Source organism: Chiloscyllium plagiosum, unplaced genomic scaffold, assembly GCF_037043375.1.
Source record: "Chiloscyllium plagiosum isolate Xiang-an unplaced genomic scaffold, Cpla_swu_hap1 HiC_scaffold_5, whole genome shotgun sequence".
NCBI classification, from domain to species: Eukaryota; Metazoa; Chordata; class Chondrichthyes; order Orectolobiformes; family Hemiscylliidae; genus Chiloscyllium; species Chiloscyllium plagiosum.
Genome location: NW_028270143.1, coordinates 136,123,120 through 136,145,975, shown reverse-complemented (window position 1 = coordinate 136,145,975; position 22,856 = coordinate 136,123,120). Strand labels below are relative to the sequence as shown.

The 22,856-nt window shown below is 44.6% G+C and overlaps 2 protein-coding genes across 3 annotated transcripts in view; both read left to right on the top strand.

Annotated features, from left to right (window-relative positions):
* LOC122548380 (poly(U)-binding-splicing factor PUF60) overlaps positions 1-10,694 on the top strand; it is a 67,396-nt gene extending 56,702 nt beyond the window's left edge. For both annotated transcript variants that reach the window (XM_043686951.2, XM_043686952.2), the window contains 2 exons: positions 2,281-2,519; positions 9,686-10,694. In XM_043686951.2, the coding sequence (XP_043542886.1) occupies positions 2,281-2,519; positions 9,686-9,985 (539 nt within the window). In that variant the 3' untranslated portion in view covers positions 9,986-10,694. The remainder of the gene's footprint in view (positions 1-2,280; positions 2,520-9,685) is intronic.
* The window catches only part of LOC122546194 (uncharacterized), a 655,534-nt gene that overhangs the window by 333,774 nt on the left and 298,904 nt on the right, over positions 1-22,856 (top strand). The window lies entirely within an intron of this gene.

Genomic DNA, 22,856 nt, shown 5'->3' with positions numbered 1-22,856 from the left:
CCTAACAAATGTGTTGGAATGTTTTCAAAATGTGATCAAGTGTATGGATGAGGGAAGTTCAGTTGATGTAGTTTATATGGATTTCAGCAAAAGTTTTGACAAGGTCCCAAATGGGAAACTGATTAAGAAGATTAAAGCACATGGAATTGTGGGGAACTTGGTGACATGGATCAGAAATAGGGCAGAAAGGTTAGTGGGAGAAGGCTGTTTGAGTGACTGGTGGCAGGTGCCCAGTGGTGGTACCACAAGGATCAGTATTGGGATCTTAATCAAAAACTGGAAGAACATTCGATGCTGTAAATCAGAGACAAAACCAGAAATTGCTGGATAAGCTCAGCAGGTCTGGCAGCATTGGTGGAGAGAAATCAGACTCTGTTTAGAGTGGAGTGATCCTTCCTCAGTACAGTTCTGAGATGTTGGGATCCTTATTGTTTGTTATATAGATAAATAAATGATACCGATGAAAGTGTGGGGAAATGTTAACAAATTTGCAGATGACGGATTGGTAATGTGGCTAATAGCGTAGAAAATGGTTATTGTTGTGGGAGGCTGTAGATGGATTGGTCACATGCTGAGCAATGGCAGATGGTATTTGGAAGAAAAAACAAGTTGAAGGAGTATTTAATGAATGGCAGGTCACTGGGTAGCTTAGAGGAGCAGAAGGATTAGTGAGTTTTGAGAAGATTTGTAGCTCAGGTTGAGGTTCTGGAGATAGATTTGCTTGCTGAGCTGGATGGTTCATTTTCAGCTGAACCTTCCAGCACAGCGAGCAAACCTACATCTGGAGCAGAGGGATCTTGGGGTAAGTATTCTCAGATCCCTAAAGTCAGCAGAGCACATGAATAAGATTGTAAGGAGGCTTAGATGACATCTGCTTTTATTAGGTGTGATATAGAGTACAGGAGCAAGAAGGAGAAGATAGTGTTGTATAAACTGTTGGTTAGGCCCAGCTGGAGTACTGTGTGCAGTTCTGGTCACCTCACGACAGGAAGGATATGCTAGCACTAGAGGAGGGACAGAGGAGATTCACCAGGTTGTTGGTGAATCCTGAAATTGAGTTAGAAGGAGAGACTAGGTAGGCTTGGATTGTTTTGTTTATCGAGTAGGGAATACTGAGGGGAGACATGATTGAAGTGGATAAGATTGAGGGGTATGGACAGGGTGATCAGAGAGCAGCTGTTGAAAAATCGGTCTCAAGAGGACATGGTTTTAGAGTCACGGGAAGGAGATTCGGAGGGGGTTTGGGGAAAAACGTTTTCACTCAGGTAGGAATCTGGAATGCATTGCCTGGGAGGTTAGTGGCAACTGGAAACTTTACAGACTAAGAATATTTGGATGAGCAGTTGAAATATCGTAACATTAAAGAATATGGGACAATTGCAGGACATTGAGGTTAGCGAGCCGTTAGTGATAGTTATGTCAGTGCAGACCCGATGGGCCAAAGGGCCTTTTCGGCACTGTATGAATCTATATGTCTATAAGACTACCTTGTGGCCTGGTTGCTGGGAGTTCTGGTGTTTGAGTTGGGGCTGGGGGAAGAAATGGGTGAGTGGAAAGGGGGTCACTAGAGGAGGATGAGTACTGGGGTCGCTGTTGGGGTTGTGCAGGGGAGAGTAGGTGTTGAAGGGACTGATGCAGTGAGCATCAGGGCTGTATTGTGGAGTGGGTGATGGGTGTGATATCTGCTCCAATGAGAAACTCTTTTCTAAAGGAATATGAGGGGTAACTTTCTCTCCGAGATACACTCTTAGATTGCGGGTGTCCCATTCTATTGCACTGAGAATAAAGTTACTGCTCTTAACTGGACTGGGAACATTGATTGACAAGTTGTGCAGTAAATCCAAGGGAAGATGCCATTGAGGGGCCCTGAATATTGGGGATCAACCAAATACTGTGCTTCTGTTTTTTCTGAATTCTAGGTTGAGTGCAGCATCTTCAAACTGTAGTCTCTTTGTATGTTTTGAATTTTCTCCTGTTTTTGCTCGTACAAGTACACCTTTTTATTTTTCTTTACCCTGATCAACTCTGTTACCCCATCAAAAAACAATCGAGTTAATTGAACATTATTTACTTTTAAACAAAGCCAGCTTAGCTTTATTAATTCATTTTTGTCCAAGTGACATTATTTTATTCCATATCATTTCTGGAAGTTCTCCCGTCCCGGAGATTAATCTTACAGGCGTGAATTTACTGCACTCTTTTTGATCAAGGCTGTAACATTTGCAGCATTTCTGCGTGGTGGCCAGCCGCTGTAAACATGAGGATCCTTGTTTTTTCCAGGTGTGACCCCAACCCGCCCAACAGTGTCGCTTCCAGTTACTATTCCACAGGTGGGGGTAGTTAACCCTGTCCTGGCCACACCACCTACAGCTGGCACTGCTACAGAAGTGAAGAAGGAGGATGAGGAGAAGTTACTAGATACTGAAAGGCTGGAAATGCTGAGTGAGCAAGAACACATGAGCATTTCAGGGAGTAATGCAAGGCACATGGTGATGCAGAAGTTGCTACGCAAGCAGGAGGTAAGAGCTAATAATTGAACCTGACACCTTGAGTAGCTTTGGGGTGTGGGGGGTGGATTTGTGCAAAAGATATCGAACATGGAAATGTACTGCACAGCAATAAGCCCTTCAACCCATGATATTTTGTCAAACATGATGCCTAATTTAACTAATCCCTTCTACCTGTCTTTGGTTCATATTCCTCCATTCCTTGCATATTAATGTACTTGTCTCTAAATCCCCTATCGTATCTGCTTCTGCCACTAGCAGTGATTTCCAGACTCCTGCCACTCTCTGCAAAAAAAAAACTTGTTCCTCGTATCTCCTTTGAACTCTCCCCTCTCCCTTTAAATGCATGCTGCCTAATATTAGGCACTTCACCTCTGGGGGGGAAAAGATTCTGACTGTCAACCCTATCTATGCATTTTATAATGTTATTGACTTCTTTCAAATCTCCCCTCAGCCTCCACTGTTCCAGACAAAACAACCCTAGTTTTTCTAGCCTCTCCTTATAGCTCATACCCTCTAATCCAGGCGGTACCCTGGTAAACCTCTTCTGTACCCTCTCCAAAGCCTCCACATCATTCCTGTAATGTGGAGACCAGAATTGAACACAATATTTTATCGCCCAAAATGGAGCACCTCACACTTCCATAAATTAAACTTAATCTGCCATTTCTCGCCCATATCTACAACTGATCTATATCCCATTGTGTCCTTTGACAACCTTCTACACTATCCACAACTCCTCCAATTTTTGTATCATCTGCAAACTTCTGACTCACCCATCTACATTTTCATCCACATCATTTATGTACATCATGAGCAGCAGAGGTCTCAGTACAGATCCCTGTGGAACACAACTGGTCACAAACCTCCAGCCTGACAAACTCCCTTCCACCACTATCCTCTGCCTTCTGTGGGCAAGCCAATTCTGAATCCAAGTCACCGTGGATCGTATGCATCTTAATCTTCTGGATGAGCCTACCATGAGGGACCTTGTCAAAAGCCTTATTAAAATCCATGTAAACAATATCCATTGCTCTATCCTCATTGATCAACTGTGTCACCTCTTCAAAAATTCAGTCAAGTCGGTAAGACATGACATGATCTGCACTGCACAAAGTGAACTGTTCCAAATTAGAACATGCTTTTTCAAATGCGGATAAATTGTATCCCGAAGAATTCTCTCCAGTAGCTTCTCAACCACCCATGTGAGACTTAAGTCTATAGATTCCAGATTATCTTTTTTTTTCTCCATCTCGAGCTGAGGAACAACATTAGCTAATCCTCAGTCCTCTGGGACCTCTCTTGTGGCTAGCAAGGATATAACGATCATGGTCAAGGCCCCAGCAATCTCCTCTCATGCCTTTCAGTAACCTGGGGTAGATACCATCGGGCCCTGGGGACTTATCCACTTTAATGCCGTTCAAAAGATCCAACACCACTTTTTTTTTTTATTTATCTCAAAACGCTCCGCACTAATCACATTACACTCCATATCCTCCTGGTGGGTGGATACCAGTAGACAATAGGTGCAGGAGTAGGTCATTCTGCCCTTCGAGCCTGCACCACCATTCAATATGATCATACCGATGCAAAGTACACACTTAGGATATTCACACACAGGTTGCCCCTTTGGTCCTTATTGGGCCCAACTCTTTCCCTGGTTAACCTCTTCCCTTTAATGTATTTATAAAATATCTTGGGATTCTCCCAAATCCTGTTTGGAAGAGGACTGGAAAATTACCAGTGTTGACATATTGTTGAAGAAGAGTAACAGGGATAATCCTGAAATATACAGGCCTTCAAAGTTTGTGCGAAGATTTGTTGCTCGGGTGCTCGTTGCTGTGGTTCTGTTCGCCGAGCTGGAAGTTCTTGTTGCAAACGTTTCGTCCCGTCTAGGTGACATCCTCAGTGCTTGGGAGCCTCCTGTGATGCGCTTCTGTGGTGTTTCCTCCGGCATTTATAGTGGCCTGTCCCTGCCGCTTCCGGTTGTCAGTTTCAGCTGTCCGCTGTAGTGGCCGGTATATTGGGTCCAGGTCGATGTGTTTGTTGATGGAGTTTGTGGATGAATGCCATGCCTCTAGGAATTCCCTGGCTGTTCTTTGTTTGGCTTGCCCTATAATGGGAGTGTTGTCCCAGTCAAATTCATGTTGCTTATCGTCTACGTGTGTGGCTACTAGGGATAGCTGGTCGTGTCGTTTCGTGGCTAGTTGATGATCGTGGATGCGGATCGTTAGCTGTCTTCCTGTTTGTCCTATATAGTGTTTTGTGCAGTCCTTGCATGGGATTTTGTACACTACGTTAGTTTTGCTCATGCTGGGTATCGGGTCCTTCGTTTTGGTGAGTTGTTGTCTGAGAGTGGCTGTTGGTTTGCGTGCTGTTATGAGTCCTAGTGGTCGCAGTAGTCTGGCTGTCATTTCAGAGATGTTCTTGATGTATGGTAGTGTGGCTAGTCCTTTGGGTTGCGGCATGTCCTTGTTCTGTTGTCTTTCCCTTAGGCATCTGTTGATGAAATTGCGAGGATATCCGTTTTTGGCGAATACCTTGTATAGGTGTTCCTGTTCCTCTTTTTGCAGTTCTGGTGTGCTGCAGTGTATTGTGGCCCTTTTGAATAGTGTCCTGATGCAGCTTCTTTTGTGTGTGTTGGGGTGGTTGCTTTCATAGTTCAGGACTTGGTCTGTGTGTGTGGCTTTCCTGTGTACCTTGGTGGTGAATTTTCCGTTTGGTGTTCTCTGTACCCTCACGTCTAGGAATGGGAGTTGGTTGTCCCTTTTCTTCCTCTCTCGTGAATCGGATTCCTGTGAGTGTGGAGTTGATGATCCGGTGTGTTTTCTCTATTTCCGTGTTTTTAATGATTACAAAGGTGTCATCAACGTATCTGACCCAGATTTTGGGTTGAATTTGTGGTAAGACTGTTTGTTCTAACCTTTGCATTACTGCTTCTGCTGTGAGTCCCGAGATCGGTGAGCCCATGGGTGTTCCGTTGATTTGTTCGTATATCTGGTTGTTGCATATGAAGTGTGTTGTGAGGCACAAGTCCAGTAGTTTAAGTATGCCGTCTTTGTTGATGGGTTCAACGTCCTGTTGTCTGTTGTGTCTGTTCAGCAGGTTGGCTATTGTTTCTCTGGCTAGGGCTTTGTCAATAGAGGTGAACAGTGCCGTTACGTCGAATGAGACCATGGTTTCTTCCTTGTCTATGTGTATATTTCTGATGATGTCCAAGAATTCCTGTGTTGATTGTACAGAGTGTCTGGATCCGCTGATCAGGTGTTTCAGTTTCTGCTGTAGTTCTTTAGCCAGTTTGTGTGATGGTGTCCCTGGTAGTGATACTATGGGTCTGAGTGGGATGTCTGGTTTGTGCACTTTAGGTAGTCCATAGATTCTATGCAGAATCTGGCTTAGTCACAGGAGACAGGGTAGCAGTGGAAGGATGCTTTTTGGAATGGAGAGTTGTGACTAGTGTTCTACAGGGATCAGTGCTAGGCCCGAGGTTCGTGTTTTGGAGAAAAATGTAGCTGGTCTAATTAGTAAGTTTGTGGACAACGCAAAGGTTAGTGGAGTTGTAGATAGTGAGGAGGATTGTCAAGAGGATACAGCAGGATGTAGATCAGTTGGAGGCATGGGCAGAAAAAATGGCAGATAGGGTTTAATCTGGACAAATGCAAGGTGATGCATTTTGAAGGGTCAAATACATAGTGGATGTCAGAATTCTCAGGAATCTTGATATGCAGAGGGATATGGATGTGCACGTCCACAGATCACTGAAGGTGACAGCGCAGGTAGGTAAGGGAGTATAAAAAGGCCTATGGCACGTGTGCCTTCATTGGAAGGGGCATTGAAAAGGATAGACAAGTTATGCTACAGCTTTATAGAACTTCAATTAGGCCATATTTGGAATATTTCATATAGCTCTGGTCACCACATTACCAGAAGAATGTGGATACTTTGGAGAGGGTACAGGAAAGATTACCAGAATGAAGCCTTGTATCAGGGATTCCAGAGATAAAGAAAGATTTGTGAGAACATAGAACATTACAGTGCAATACAGGCTCTTCGGACATTGATGTTTCACCAACCTGTGGAATCAATCTGAAGCCCATCTAACCTACACTGTTCCATTTTCATCCATATGCCTATCCAAAGACCATTTAAATGCCCTTAAAGTTGGCGAGTCTACTACTGTTGTGGGCAGTGTATTCCATGCCCTTACTACTCTGAGTAAAAAAACTACCTCTGACATCTGTCCAATATCTATCACCCCTCAATTTAAAGCTATGTCCACTGATGCTAGCCTTCACCATCTGAGGAAAAAGGCTCTTACTGTCCAACCTATCTAACCCTCTGATTATCTTATATGTCTCAATTAAGTCACCCCACAATCATTTTCTCTGTAATGAAAACAGCCTCAAGTTTCCTCGTAAGACGATCCCTCCATACCAGGCAACATCCTAGTAAATCTCCTCTGAACCCTTTCCAAAGCTTCCACATCCTTCCTATAATGCGGTGATCAGAACTGTCCACACTACTCCAAGTGCAGCCGCACCAGAGTTTTGTACAGCTGCAGCGTGATCTCACTGTTCCGAAACTCAATCCCTCTACCAATAAATGCTAACATGTCGTTTGCCTTGTTAACAACCCTATCAACCTGGGTGGCAACTTTCAAGGATCTACATACCTGGACACCGATCCCTCTGCTCATCTACACTCCAAGAATCTTACCATTAGCCCAGTACTCTTTATTCCGTTACTCCTTCCAAAGTGAATCACCTCACACTTCTGCGTTAAACTAGTTTATCTATGTCTCTTTGTAACCTACAACGTTACTCATCGCTATTCACAACTCCACTGACCTTAGTGTCGTCCACAAATTTACTAACCCATCCTTCTACGCTCTCATCCAGGTCATTTATAAAAATCACAAATAATAGTGGTCCTAAAACAGATCCTTGCGGTATTCCACCAGTAACTGAGCCTCCAGGATGAACATTTCCCATCAACCACCACCCTCTGTCTTCTCTCAGCTAGCCAATTTCTGATCCAAACCGCTAAATCACCCTCAATCCCATGTCTCCATATTTTGTGCAATAGCCTACCGTAAGGAACCTTATGAAACGCCTTACTGAAATCCATATACACCACATCAACCACTTTACACTCATCCAACCTAATCTGGGTTTGTTTTAATTGGAATGCAGAAGGTTGAGGGGTGACCTGATAGAAGTTATAAGATTGTGAATGGCATGGATACAGTGCAATGTTGAAGGCTTTTTCTCGGGGCGGAGGGGTCAATTACTAGGTGACACCGATTGAGGTAGCAAGTTCAAAACAGATTTGCAAGGCAGGTTTTTCACACACAAGATGGTGAGTGCCTGGAACACTTTGCCAGCTTCCTGGATAAATACATGAATAGGAAGGGAATAGAAGAATACGGATCCTGTAAATCAAGACCGTCTGAGTATGGAAGGGCAAATGTGTTGGGTCGGGCTTGAAGGGCTGAAGGGCCTGATCCTGTGCTGTATTGTCCTATGATCATCAGTCCTTTTTCCTGCCCTTTTTTGCTGTTTTAAGTGCAATATCCCCTTTGCACTTCCTGTATTCCTTTAGGGCCACAGCTAAATTGAACCTTCTCGTCTGCTTCATCCAGTCTTGAATTGTCCTTGATATCTAGGGTTCTCTGAAGTTACTGCCCCCACCTTTCCCTGTAAAGGGTACATGTTGGACTAGTACTCTTCGCTCGCTCCTTTTTGAATGCTCCCTATTGTTCCAGTGTAGATTTAACCACAAGGAGCTGTTCCCAGTCGAGATGGCCAGATCCTGCTTTATTTTAATAAAATGCAAAACCATCTTTTGCAGGTCATCATTTTCCTTGTCCACAACAAATTTGAACTACTGTGTTGTGATCACCATCACTAAAACGTCCCTGCATTGTTGCAGCAACACCTGTCCAGCCTCTTTCCCTAGAACCAGATGTCGCACTGTGTTGTCCCTTGTCAGACCCTCTACGTATTGGTACAAAAAACTATCCTGGATATATTTCAAGAAATGTGCTCCCTCTAAACCTTAACACTATGTTCATCCCACTTTACGTTGGGAAAGTTGAAATCTCCCCCCCCCCCCCCCAGTATAAATACCGGATTATTACTCTTAAACACCTGTATGACCTGTCTACTTATTTGCTCCACCAATACCCACTGACTGTTTGGGGACCTATATTACATTCCCAATAAAGTAACTGTCCCTTAATAATCCTACGTTCTACCCACAAAACCTCATTTGAGTCCCTTTCCCAGATATCATCGCTCCTTTATTAATAGTGTTACACCAACACCCTTTTTACACTCTCCTCTGTCACACCTAAAAATCCTGTAGCCTGAAATGTTAAGTTGCCAGTCCAGCTCTGTTTAACCGAATAATCGATTATCTGAACGAAATAGTGCCCGCCCATCTCGTTCAGATAGTCACGGTTCCCCTGTAATTTTCAGGTGCCCAGTACTCTCCAATCCAGAAACTTTCTCATCTTTTTTGAAGTTGTGACTCAGTGGTTAGCACTGCTGCCTCACAGCATCAGGGTCCCAGGTTCGATTCCAGCCTCCATACTGTCTGTGTGGAGTTTGCATGTTCTCCCAGTGTCTGCATGGGTTTCCTCCGGGTGCTCCGGTTTCCTCCCACAATCCAAAGATGTGCAGGGCAGGTGAACTGGCCATGCTAAATTGCCCGTAGTGTTCAGGGATGTACAGGTTAGGTGCATTAGTCAGGGGTAAGTTTAGAGTAATATAGTAGAGGAATGGGTTTGGGTGGGATACTCTTCAGAAAGTCCGTGTGGACTTGTTGAGCTGAAGGGCCTGTTTTCACACTGAAGATATTCTATATATTTAAAAAAAGGGAGCCGCACTAAAGATTCTTGCGGTGTTCCTGCAGCTTTTCTCCCATCTTTCTGGCTGCTGCTGCTCCAAGATAAGTGCCCGGTAAAGACTAGAATTATCAGATAATATAGTAGTATTACAAGAAATGGATTAAAGACTGAAGAACTGAGTTGGTGTACAGCTAAGCTAATTGGTGCAACAGGCTGAGAGAGGCTTTACCTTAGCAAGGTGTGAGAGTATGCAGTGGTAGTATGGCAAGGAAGAGTGTTAAGAGTGGTGCTTATGTGAACAATAACTGGACCTTTCCCTTCTTTTCAGTCCACAGTCATGGTCCTACGGAACATGGTCGGTCCTGAGGACATTGATGATGATCTGGAAGGTGAAGTGACGGAAGAATGTGGTAAATTTGGGGCTGTGAATCGTGTAATCATTTACCAGGAAAAACAGGGCGAGGAGGAAGATGCTGAGGTGATTGTCAAAATCTTTGTCGAGTTTTCCTTGGCTTCAGAGATGCACAAAGCCATCCAAGCTTTGAATGGGCGCTGGTTTGGAGGACGAAAAGTTATTGCTGAGATATATGACCAGGATCGATTTGATAACAGTGACCTATCTGCATGAACGCTACTTGTACTCTGTTAAAGGAACTCTCATCATGTTGTGGAGTCTGATATTCAGGAACTTGACCCTAACGCCTTCTGTCTCAATATGTGTCCTGACCTGGGAACCTTTGGTAAATGCAGAAGAATCTAGTGGGTTTCCACTCATGAAGTCCAACAATACTGTTTGTTAAACTGTTCTAGTGTGCATTTCCTCCATTTAATAGCAACTCTTAATGGGTAAAAGTGCAGTCTTTGTACTAGTATAGAACAGTCTGAGAGTTCACATCCATGAACTGTCTGGCTGAGGCTCTGATTTCTTTGTTTAGTCCTGTTTTTGAGAGTGTCACTGGTTAGATGGATTTGTTCAACGATTGATTCCTATCAGTGAGAGGGAGGGTTGGGGTTGGGCATGGATTTGGGGGTGTGGGGAGGGGTACAGGGAGGCACAATTTCCAGAGTTAGTGTTCCACTGAGAATGGAACCTGTGAATTGTTGCTGGGTTTGGGCAGAAGCTGACTGGTCACTGTGCTGACACTTGTTAATGTTCAGGTCTGTAAGAACAAGACTTGAGTTTGTTTTTCATTGACCATAGACATGGAATGAACCTGACTGCTCAGTTCACTCTTCAGAATGGTTAAACTCTGCAATTCTTTTTATTTTTTTTTGATGTGTTAACTGTGTTGTAGCAAAGTTAAGTTCCATTTCTATTAAAGTAATTGTATGAAGAAGTTTGTTGCTGTATGACTTTTTTTCTCTGTTGTAAAACCTCTGAATAATGATCTCAGCCTGTTAGAACCTTATTTCCTGGACACTGGTGCTGATTGTCTGGAAACTCCTATCCATAAGCTGCTGGTGCAACATTGTCAGTTGGTGATAGATTTGTGTGTAATACTGAGTGGTGGTGAAATGGTGTCATTGCTTGTTGTTACCTGAGTTCTGGAATGTTTAGGAGAAAGTGAGGGCTGCAGACGCTGGAGATCAGAGCGGGAAATGTGTTGCTGGAAAAGCGCAGCAGGTCAGGCAGCATCCAAGGAGCAGGAGAATCGACGTTTTGGGCATGAGCCCTTCTTCAGGACCTTCTTCTGGAATGTTTACATAAAGGACAATAGTTACTGACCTGTCCACTAAAATATAATCTCTGAAACAGATAATAGTTGATTTTTTCCCTTTCATTTTCTCTTGTGGGAGGTGGGTATCACTGGTTGCCCTTGAGAAAGTAGTGTGAGCTGCTTTCATGAACCACTGCAGACCATGTGCTATAGGTTGACCCACATTGCCATTAGGGAGGGAATGCCAGGATTTTCACCCACCAAGATGAAGCAATGACACTATATTTCCAGCTCAGAATGGTGAGTTGCTTGGAAGCAGTGGTATATATCTGCTGCCCTTTTTCTTTCTAGACGGAGTGGTTGGGGGTTTGGAAGGTGCTGTCTAAGTGAGTTTCTGCAGTGCATCTTATAGATGGTACACACTGCTGCTACTGACTGTCAGTGTTGGAAGGATGTGGTGCCAGTCAAGTGGCTGCTTTGACTTGGATAGTGTCAAGCTGCTTGTGATGTTGGAGCTGCCCCTGTCCAGGCGAGTAGATTTACATCTTTAAATATTGCGGGTGGTTCTGACCAGAGCCTGTACATGTGTCAGCTAAAGAATTTGTGTCTGAGCATCTCTAATAAGAAAGTTAACTGCTGCCTATCAAGGAAGCCATCAAACCTCTGATGTAGCAGTCTCCAAACTGCACAGGTGAAGGAACCCCTAGGAGGCAGTGTGACCATAATATGATAGAATTCATCCTGCAGTTTGGGGGGGGGGTGGGGGGGGAGCTGGAATCAGATGTAACAGTATTACATTTGAGTGAAGGTACAGAGCCACAAGGGAGGAGCTGGCCAGAGTGGATTGGAAAGGTGGGCCAAGCAGGGGAGATGGAGGAGCAGTAATGGCAGGAGTTTCTGTGGGTAGTTTGGGAGGCACAGCAGCAATTCATCCCAAGGAATAAGACTCATGCGAAGGGGAGGATGAGGAAGATATCTAAAAGGTAACAGGCAAAAGTGGTTGCTGGCTGCTGGGAAATGAGGCTGGAGAAGTAATAATGGGGAACAAAGAAATTCTGGAGGAATTGAATAAATACTTTGCATAATTCCTCATGGTAGAAAAAACAGAACTTTGAGAGTCAGGGGCAGAGGTGAGTCTAGTGGCTGCCATTAAGGAGGAGGAGCTGGGGAAGCTGAAAGGCCTAAAGATGGATAAACCACCTGGACCAGATGGATGACACCCTAGGGTTCTGAAAGTGGTGCCTGAAGAGATTGTGCAGATGTTGTGATAATCTTTTAGGAATCACTGGAATCAGGGAGGACTGGAAAATGGCTAATGTAACATCACAGTTTAAGAAGACAGGAAATTATGGGCCGGTTAGCCTGACCACAGCCATTGATAAGATGTTAGAGTTGATTATTAAGAATGAGATTGTGGAGAACTGGTCAGATTGTGTACAGAATATGGGGAACAGTTTTGGGTCCTGTATCTCAGAAAGGATGTGCTAGTGTTGAAGGGGTCCAGAGGGTGTTTACAAAAATGATCCTGGGATGAAGAGCTTGTCCTATGAGGAGCAGTTGAGGACTCTTGGTCTGTACTGGATGGAGTTTAGAAAGTTATGGAGGAATCTGATTGAAACTTAAAGAATACTGAGGCCTGGACAGCATGAATGTGGAGAAGATATTTTCCTGGTCGGAGAGACTAGGAGTTAAGGGCACAGCCACAGCTTGAAGGAAAGACACTTTAGAACAGAGATGGGAAGGAATTTCTTCAGTTTGAGGGTGGGGAATCTGTGGAACTCATTACTGCAGAAGGCTGTAGAGGCCAAGTCATTGAGAGAGAGAGAGATCGGTTCTTAATTAGTCAGGAGTTCAAGGGTCATAGAGGGTGAGAGAATGGGGTTGAGAAATATCAGTCATGATCGATTGACAGAGCAGACTCTGACTGAATGGCCTCAATCTGCTATATTTTATGGACAGCTTGGGAATAACCTTTGGTAGCATTGTCCAGCATAACCTGTGAAATGTAGACTCTGTCAGACAGACTTACCCATCTGTACACTGACAGCCAATGGAAAAATTGACTCAGCCAAACACTGGAGTCTTGATATTGCTGACTGAAGCCTGTGGTAAACGATACCATGTGGTAATACCCACTGGGAAGTTTGTTTTTAATAAATTGGAATGTTTTGTAGCAAGTCTCCCACCTGAAACCATCAATGCTTTCTATGCTGGGTTTGAGCAGAATGCCAGCAGTGTGGGGTCACCTTCCCCGACAGTCCCAGACAGACCTGTTCCCTCGGACACCAGATGTTCGGTCAGTCTTCCTGGGAGATAATCCAAGGAAAACGATGGGCCTGGATGATGTCCCCAGCCAAGCATTCAGATCCTGTGTGGACCAACTGACAAAGGTATTCACCAACATCCTCAACCTCTCCCTGCTTCAAGAAGACCACCACCATCCCAGTCCCTAAGAAAGCACATACAGTGTGCCTTCGTGACTACCGCCCAGTGACTCTGACCTCCGTAATCATGAAGTGCTTCGAGAAGCTGGTCATGGCCCACATCAACTCCAGTCACCCAGCCTGCCTCAACCCTCTACAATTTGCCAATCGAAGTAACAGGTCCACAGTAGCTGCTGTTTCCCTCGTCCTGCACTCATCCCTGGAACATCTGGACAACAGGAACACCTATATCGGGCTCCTGCTCATTGAATACAGCTCCACCTTCAAAGCCATTATCTCCTCCATACTGATCTCAAAACTCTGGTCTCGGCTGCACCCTCTGCAACTGGATCCTCAGCTTCCTGACCCACAGACCGCAATCAGTGAAGATAGACAACAGGACCCCCCCACAATAACCCTCAACACTGCAGCCCCCCAAGGATGTGTTCTCAGCCCCTGACTGTACTCCCTGTACACTCAGACTGTGTAGCCAAATTCCAAACAAACGCCATCTACACATTCACTGACAACACCATTGTGGTGGGACGGATATCTAACAGCGATGAGGCAGAATACAGGGGGGGTGGGATATTGGTGACATGGTGCAATGAGAACAAGCCCCCTCTCAATGTCGGCAAAACTAAACAACTGATCATTGACTTCAGGAAGAGAGGGGGAGGACATAACCTCCACTCCGTTGATGTAGATGGGGGTGAGAGGGTGGAGAGGGTCAAGTCCCTAAGAGTGACGATAACTGACAGCCTGTCCTGGCCTTCCCACGTAGATGTGATGGTCAAGAAGGTACAACAACAACTCTTCCTCCTCGGGCAGCTCAGGAAATTCAGCGTGTCCATAAGGACCCTCACCAACTTCTCCAGGTACACAACTGACAGCATACTGTCCAGGTGGATAACGGCCTGGTACAGTAACTGCTCTGCCCAGTACTGTAAGAAACTAGAGAAGGTGGTGTGCACAGCCCAGCCCATCACAGAAGCCAACCTTCCATCCATGGACTCCATTTACACGGCTCACTGCCGCGGAAAGGCTGCCAACATCATCAAAGACCCATCACACCCCGGTAATGATTTCCCACACCCTCTTCCATTAGGCAGAAGGTACAGAAACCTGAACACACGCACCAACAGGTTCAGGAACAGCTTCCTCCCATCTGTTGTTAGACTGATGAATGGAATCTCTTGCCTCTAATACAAATAGTTCTCCTATAATGCTGTAGTTGTGTTCAAGTGCAACACTATTATAGAAAATAGTGCACCATAAGTAACAGGGCCTATGGGGAAAAACAGGGTTAGGGTCAAACCACCCAAAATATCAGTCAAAATCAAAGCAAAAATATTAGTTAGCATAACACAAAAGGTGGCACAGTCTAAGTAAATCTCTCAATGATATATTTTCATGAAATGATACAGTAAATTTAACATTCCAAAGCTCTGACTACAGCACTGCACCTTTCACCAAGTTCTTGTCCAGAAAGAATGTGAGCCAATGTGGAATTCCAGGCCATCCCCCAATTCTTCCCCTCCCTGGTTTGAAATGAAGTTCCTTCGAACCGTTGATTACAATTCCCAGTTTCCAGGCTTGTGGAGCAGATTGCATTCCTGCTTTAGCTGAACACACTGAGGGTGCATTTTGCACACACAGGATCCCGGGGTTGGGTTTTGCTGTTCAGGTAGTGCCCAGGATGGGATCGTTTAGCCAGGAACAGGAGTTTATTTTACAAAGAAAAGTTCTGCAATTCACTAATCGAGTTACAGCCAAATCATGTTTAATAAACATGCATTATCGGAGAATCACCTGTAACGCTGATCCTATTAATGCTGATCTCACTGAGTCCATGCAATGTAACCTATATGCCTGTCCGTCTTTCTGATCGGTACACCTTTGTTTACCATGATCTGCCTGTACTGCTCATTAGCAAAGCTTTTCACTGTGCTTCGGTACACATGACAATAAATAAACCAATCAATTATTTACTTTGTAGGCAGATTTGCACAGAGTGCTCCATGTATTGCAGGATCAATTATAGGGGCTCATACGGGGAGAGAGAGAGAGAGAGACATGTACAGCACAGAAACCGATCCTTCAGACTTCCTTATATTCTGCATTAATGTTGTCACGTTTCCAGCACTGGTCCGTATCCCTGTAAACCTTTCCTGTTCATGTACCCATCCAGGTGTCTTTTAGATGTTTTAACTGCACACCAAGGAGGAGAATGTAGCCAAGGGGTCAGTGCTGTGCTGGGAGTGGCTGTATACCTCCATTTGGAACAATGGAGATGTGCTGGGAGTGGCTGTATACCTCCATTTGGAACAATGGAGATGTGCTGGGAGTGGCTGTATACCTCCATTTGGAACAATGGAGATGTGCTGGGAGTGGCTGTATACCTCCATTTGGAACAATGGAGATGTGCTGGGAGTGGCTGTATACCTCCATTTGGAACAATGGAGATGTGCTGGGAGTGGCTGTATACCTCCATTTGGAACAATGGAGATGTGCTGGGAGTGGCTGTATACCTCCATTTGGAACAATGGAGATGTGCTGGGAGTGGCTGTATACCTCCATTTGGAACAATGGAGATGTGCTGGGAGTGGCTGTATACCTCCATTTGGAACAATGGAGATGTGCTGGGAGTGGCTGTATACCTCCATTTGGAACAATGGAGATGTGCTGGGAGTGGCTGTATACCTCCATTTGGAACAATGGAGATGTGCTGGGAGTGGCTGTATACCTCCATTTGGAACAATGGAGATGTGCTGGGAGTGGCTGTACACCTCCATTTGGAACAATGGAGATGTGCTGGGAGTGGCTGTATACCTCCATTTGGAACAATAGAGATGTGCTGGGAGTGGCTGTATACCTCCATTTGGAACAATGGAGATGTGCTGGGAGTGGCTGTACACCTCCATTTGGAACAATAGAGATGTGCTGGGAGTGGCTGTATACCTCCATTTGGAACAATGGAAGATGTGCTGGGAGTGGCTGTATACCTCCATTTGGAACAATAGAGATGTGCTGGGAGTGGCTGTATACCTCCATTTGGAACAATGGAGATGTGCTGGGAGTGGCTGTATACCTCCATTTGGAACAATGGAAGATGTGCTGGGAGTGGCTGTATACCTCCATTTGGAACAATAGAGATGTGCTGGGAGTGGCTGTATACCTCCATTTGGAACAATGGAGATGTGCTGGGAGTGGCTGTATACCTCCATTTGGAACAATGGAGATGATCTTTACATAGAATCAGCAGAGAACAGGCCACTTGGTCCATTGTGCCTGTGCCATCTGTTTCAAAGGGGTAGGGTTAAAAAGAGCCAGACTCCTTCACAGTTTATAGTGCTTCCACGTTTCATATTGTCCACACATGGAAATGATATCTAACACTGCAAGATCAAGATCCTCAATATAATTCTTGGATGCAAGGCTTCTAGAACTAACCCTGAGGGAACTCTCAACCTTCCTCCAGTCTGATAAACTATTGCTGCTTCCTATCACTCAGTCATCCTTGTATCATCTTATTCCGTGAACTAAACTCTTCAAGAAAGGATGACTGGATGATGATGCTGAAATCGGAATCTTTCCCGATAAGAGTTTGGAATATTGTTCCTTTTAAATTGTTCTTCAAACCAGGTCATAAAGAGAGTTTGTACAGTGAATTCACTCTCATTTTTGCGGGAAGAAATTATTGGGAAATGTTATGGAGGATACAATAGCAGAGTATTTCGAAATGCAGAATCTGTACACTTTCATGAAGGGGAAATCAGGCTTGACAAATTTCCTAGCTTTGAGAAGGTTGCTTACAGAATAGATAAATGGAAAGCGGTGGTCTGAGTGTGGTGGTCTGAAGAGATTCGGTGCTTCATGATGCTCAAGGTGATGCCCAATGTGGTCTTGTTCTGAACTTTTATTCCTGCGATGCTGGATATTTTATTTCTCTATTTTCTAAGATCTTGTAACTAAAGAAACTGTACCTAGGTACTTTTCGTACCTCAGTGGTGATGTCTGAACTTCTCACTGTAGTCATGATTTGGAGATGCCGGTGTTGGACTGGGGTGTACAAAGTTAAAAATCACACATCAGGTTATAGTCCTACAGGTTTAATTGGAAGCTCTAACTTTCGGAGCACCACTCCTACAGGTGGTTATGGAGAACACCATTGTAAGATGCAGAATTTATAGCAAAAGTTTACAGTGTGATGTAACTGAAATTATACATTGAAAAATACCTTGATTGTTAAGTCTCTCATCTGTTAGAATGACCATGCTAGTTTCATGTCTGTCATATGTAAATCACAAAACTTTTTAAAGTTACATTCTTAGGTGTCAACCCAGATAAAGTTAGCCCCCTGTGTGCTGCTGTCTGTGCTGTAACGTTTAGATTGATTCTAATCTAAAAAATGAATTAACAGAACCTTACTTGGATTCATGCAGTTTTTGAGCAAAGTTACATTGTACTTTTACGTTTACTAAGTGGTGATGTCCGAACTTCTCACTGTAGTCATTGAGTAGACGTGACAATAACAGCTAATTCTAATTGGAATCAATTGGATTTTTAGACTGTGATTTCCTGGGCTACTTTTCCCTTTCACCTGTCCATTACACCATTTTGTTTTTTTGTCTGGAGAGGTTCAAAAAGGTGGTTAGGGCTTTAACCAGTGAGATTCAAATTTACTTATCTGTAATAATCAGTGTTTTGTTGTTGTTTAATGTAACTTATTTTTCTCATCAACCTGTTCAAAGCAGGTAGGATTTGAATACAGGCCTCTTGGTCCGGGGTAGGGGCAATACCACTGTGTCACAAGAGCTTCGGTAAGCTTGATTCCAGCACACAGATAATTCAGTGACTTGGAGCACTTCGATTAAATCATTAACTTTTGTGGTGATCCCAGGATCAATGAGACTCCAGAATAAACACATTTCCCAAGTGGGTTTTAACAAGAGATTTGGGCTTGTAGCCAAGTTATTTTGAAATAGAGACAGCAAGTATCTGACTGTGGTATTAGTTAGTAATAAAAGTTAAATAAATAACCATGGCCTGTAGTGCACATGAGACAATAGCACTGGTCATTGCAAAGGCTTTCCTGCAGGAGGCAGAATTGTTGCTGAAATGCTGCCAAACGTCTGAAAAGCAGGTGAACTCGAATTACTTTGGGATAAGTTTGTCTGCTCGGGGTAAGAAAGCAGAAATCTTTGTACCAGCACAGCATTTGAAGAATTAGTAAATATGCAAGAAAGATCAAATATTCCAGGTAGTGAAACATCAGACCCCGGTGGTGTTCAGTTATGGATGAAGCATATTGGACCTGAAAATAAGATTTAAAAACCTGGAGATCAAAGATCAGAAAAAGACAAAGGGAAATGGAAAGGAAAAGACAAGAATTACAAGTAGAGAAAGAGACACCTCGGGAAATATGCAGCAGTTATAGAGGCATAGCAGTGTACAGAACAGAAACAAGACTCTTCGGTCCAACCCGTCCATGCCGACCAGATATCCCTGATTAATCTAGTCCTACCTGTCAGCGTCCGGCCCATACCCCTCCAAACCCTTCCTATTCATAGACCCATCCAAATACTTCTTAAATATTGCAATTGTACCAGCTTCGACCAGCTCATTCCATACACGCACCACCCTCTGTGTGAAAAAGTTGCCCCTCAGGTCCATTTTATATCTTTTCCCCTCTCACCCAAAACCTATGCCCTCTAGTTCTGGACTCCCCCACCCCAGGGAAAAGACTTTGATTTCAAAGCTCCTTAGATGCTGCCTGAACTGCTGTGCTCTTCCAGCACCACTAATCCAGAACCTTTGTCTATTTATCCTATCCATGCCCCTCATAATTTTGTAAACCTCTGTAAGGTCACCCCTCAGCCTCCGATGCACCAGGGAAAACAGCCCCAGCCTGTTCAGCCTCTCCCTGTAGCTCAAATCCTCCAAACCTGGCAACATCCTTGTAAATCTTTTCTGAACCCTTTCAAGTTTCACAACATCTTTCCGATAGGAAGGAGACCAGAATTGCACACAATATTCCAACAGTGGTCTAACCAATGTCTTGTACAGCCCCAACATGACCTCCCAACTCCTGTACTCAATACTCTGACCAATAAAGGAAAGCATACCAAACGCCTTCTTCACTATCCTATCTACCTGCGACTCCGCTTTCAAGGAGCTATGAACCTGCACTCCAAGGGCTCTTTGTTCAGCAACACTCCCTAGGACCTTACCATTAAGTGTATAAATCCTGCTAAGATTTGCTTTCCCAAAATGCAGCACCTCGCATTTATCTGAATTAAACTCCATCTGCCGCTCCTCAGCCCATTGGCCCATCTGGTCCAGATCCTGTTGTAATCTGAGGTAACCCTCTTCGCTTTCCACTACACCTCCAATTTTGGTGTCATCTGCAAACTTACTAACTGTACCTCTTATGCTCGCATCCAAATCATTTATGTAAATGACGAAAAGTAGAGGACCCAGCCCCAATCCTTGTGGCACTCCACTGGTCACAGGCCTCCAGCCTGAAAAACAACCCTCCATCACCACCCTCTGTCTTCTACCTTTGAGCCAGTTCTGTATTTAAATGGCTAGTTCTCCCCGTATGCCGTGTGATCTAACCTTGCTAACGAGTCTACCATGGGGAACCTTGTCGAACACCTTACTGAAGTCCATATCGATCATATGCCCCGTCCAGCCCACAAACCTCATTCCCGATGTGGGAGATTAGAAATGTTGTTTTTGCAGATGGGTGAGGGGGTGTTGTGGGGGGAGGGGAGGGGGAGGTGAAGGGGAGATTATACAAACGGTTGCGGAATTCTTGTAGCATGTAGCATACTTAAGGCTAAGACTTTAATGAATATAGTCGGTCTTTTAAAGAAAATAGTTTTAAGCTAGGGAATAACAATGAAGAGTTGTAGCTGACCACAAAAAGAAGCAGCAGGGGCATTTCACAATAAAGCTTATCGTATGATAAGAGAAACTGGATAAAAGAACAAGCTGTAACAAACAAGGAACAAAGAATGCAGACAAGGACAGCAAGATGGCCAGGTAAGAAAATAACTAGAGAAAAAACAAGTGAGGGAGCCGGCTTATGATAGGATGGGAAAAGGGAGGCATGATTCCGCAACTTGTAAACTGAATAAGAAAGCTAACAGGCTCTGTTTTCGCATGCATTTCTGCTTGATTGCAGAAGTGTCTGGTACTTGCAAGACTGTAATAAATTGTCCTTGTTTTCAAGGCTTTGTCTCAGGCTGATTGATCTGTGAGTCAGTTCTGTTTCTCACACTGATGAAGGGCTTATGTCTGAAACATCGACTCTCCTGCTGCTCGGATGCTGCCTGACCTGCTGTGCATTCCCAGCAACACATTCATAACTACCGGGAGCAGCAGGAGACAGAGCGGAGGTGACGTGGAGACCAGTAGGGTGCCGAGAAGGTTAGGATTTGGTATATATTTGGGCAGTGGCTGAACCCAAGATACTACATGTGTAGTATCTCCCTCCCATTCCCCACCCCACCCCCAACCAGAAGAAAAAGACTGTAAGATAAGGCTTTTATTTTTTCTCTTTCTTTTCTTTCTATGAAGTTGGACGAGGGAAATCCAGTAGATGTAGTGTACCTGGACTTTCAGAAAGCTTTTGATAAAGTCCCACACAGGAGGTTAGTGAGTAAAATTAGGGCACATGGTATTGGGGGCAAAGTACTAGATTGGATTGAAAATTGGTTGGCTAATAGGAAACAAAGTGTAGTGATAAACGGCTCCATTTCGGAATGGCAGGCAGTGACCAGTGGGGTACCGCAGGGATCTGTACTGGGACCACAGCTTTTTACAATATATGTTAATGATATAGAAGATGGTATCAGCAATAACATTAGCAAATTTGCTGATGATACAAAGCTGGGTGGCAGGGTGAAAAGTGATGAGGATGTTAGGAGATTACAGGGTGACCTGGACAAGTTAGGTGAGTGGGCAGATGCATGGCAGATGCAGTTTAATGTGGATAAATGTATGGTTATCCACTTTGGTAGCAAGAACAGGAAGGCAGACTACTACCTCAATGGAATCAATTTATGTAAAGGGGCAGTACAAAGAGATCTGGGTGTTCTTGTACACCAGTCAATGAAGGCAAGCATGCAGGTACAGCAGGTAGTGAAGAAGGCTAATAGCATGCTGGCCTTCATAACAAGAGGAATTGAGTATCGAAGCAAAGAGGTGCTTCTGCAGCTGTACAGGGCCCTGGTGAGACCACACCTGGAGTACTGTGTGCAGTTCTGGTCTCCAAATTTGAGGAAAGACATTCTGGCTATTGAGGGAGTGCAGCATAGGTTCACGAGGTCAATTCCTGGAATGGCAGGATTACCTTACACTGAAAGACTGAAGCGACTGGGCTTGTATACCCTTGAGTTTCGAAGATTGAGAGGGGATCTGATTGAGACGTATAAGATTATGAAAGGATTGGACACTCTGGCAGTAGGAAACATATTTCCACTGATGGGTGAGTGCCGAACCAGAGGACACAGCTTAAAAATACGGGGTAGACCATTTAGGACAGAGATGAGGAGAAACGTCTTCACCCAGAGAGTGGTGGCTGTGTGGAATGCCCTGCCCCAGAGGGCAGTGAAGGCCACTCTCTGGATTCATTTAGAGCTCTCAAAGATAGTGGAATCAAGGGTTATGGAGATAAGGCAGGAACAGGATACTGATTAAGGATGATCAGCCATGATCATATTGAATGGTGGTGCAGGCTCGAAGGGCTGAATGGCCTACTCCTGCATCTATTGTCTATTGTCTTTCATATATTTAAGTGCATTGTTTGGTTTTAGTGAGTTTAGATTAGTTACTTAGTGTGGAAAACAGGCCCTTTGGCCCAACAAGTCCACACCGACCCTCCGAAGAGCAACCCACCCACACCCCTACATTTACCCCTTCGCCTAACACTACGGGCAATTTAGCATGGCCAATCCACCCTAACCTGCACATCTTTGGACTGTGGGAGGAAACCGGAGCACCCGGAGGAAACCCACGCAGATACGGGGAGAATGTGCAAACTCCACACAGTCAGTTGCCTGAGGCGGGAATTGAACCCGGGTCCCTGGCACTGTGAGGCAGCAGTGCTAACCACTGTGCCATTGCTGATATAACGCTAAGGCTTACAATGGCAGGAGACCTCAGACTCGTGGCATGGCTGATATCTCTGTCTTTTACACTTGCAAGAAGTGTATCCAGCTGCAGCTTTTGTTCGACTGCATAACGGCTCTGGAGCTGCGGATGGACTCACTGGATCATCCGCGGTGCTGAGGAGGTTGTGGATAGCACTTTCAGTGAACTGGTCACGCTGCAGGTTAGAATTGCTGAGGGAGACAGTGAATGGGTGACCAAAAGACAGAGAAAGAGCAGGAAGGCAGTGCAGGTGTCT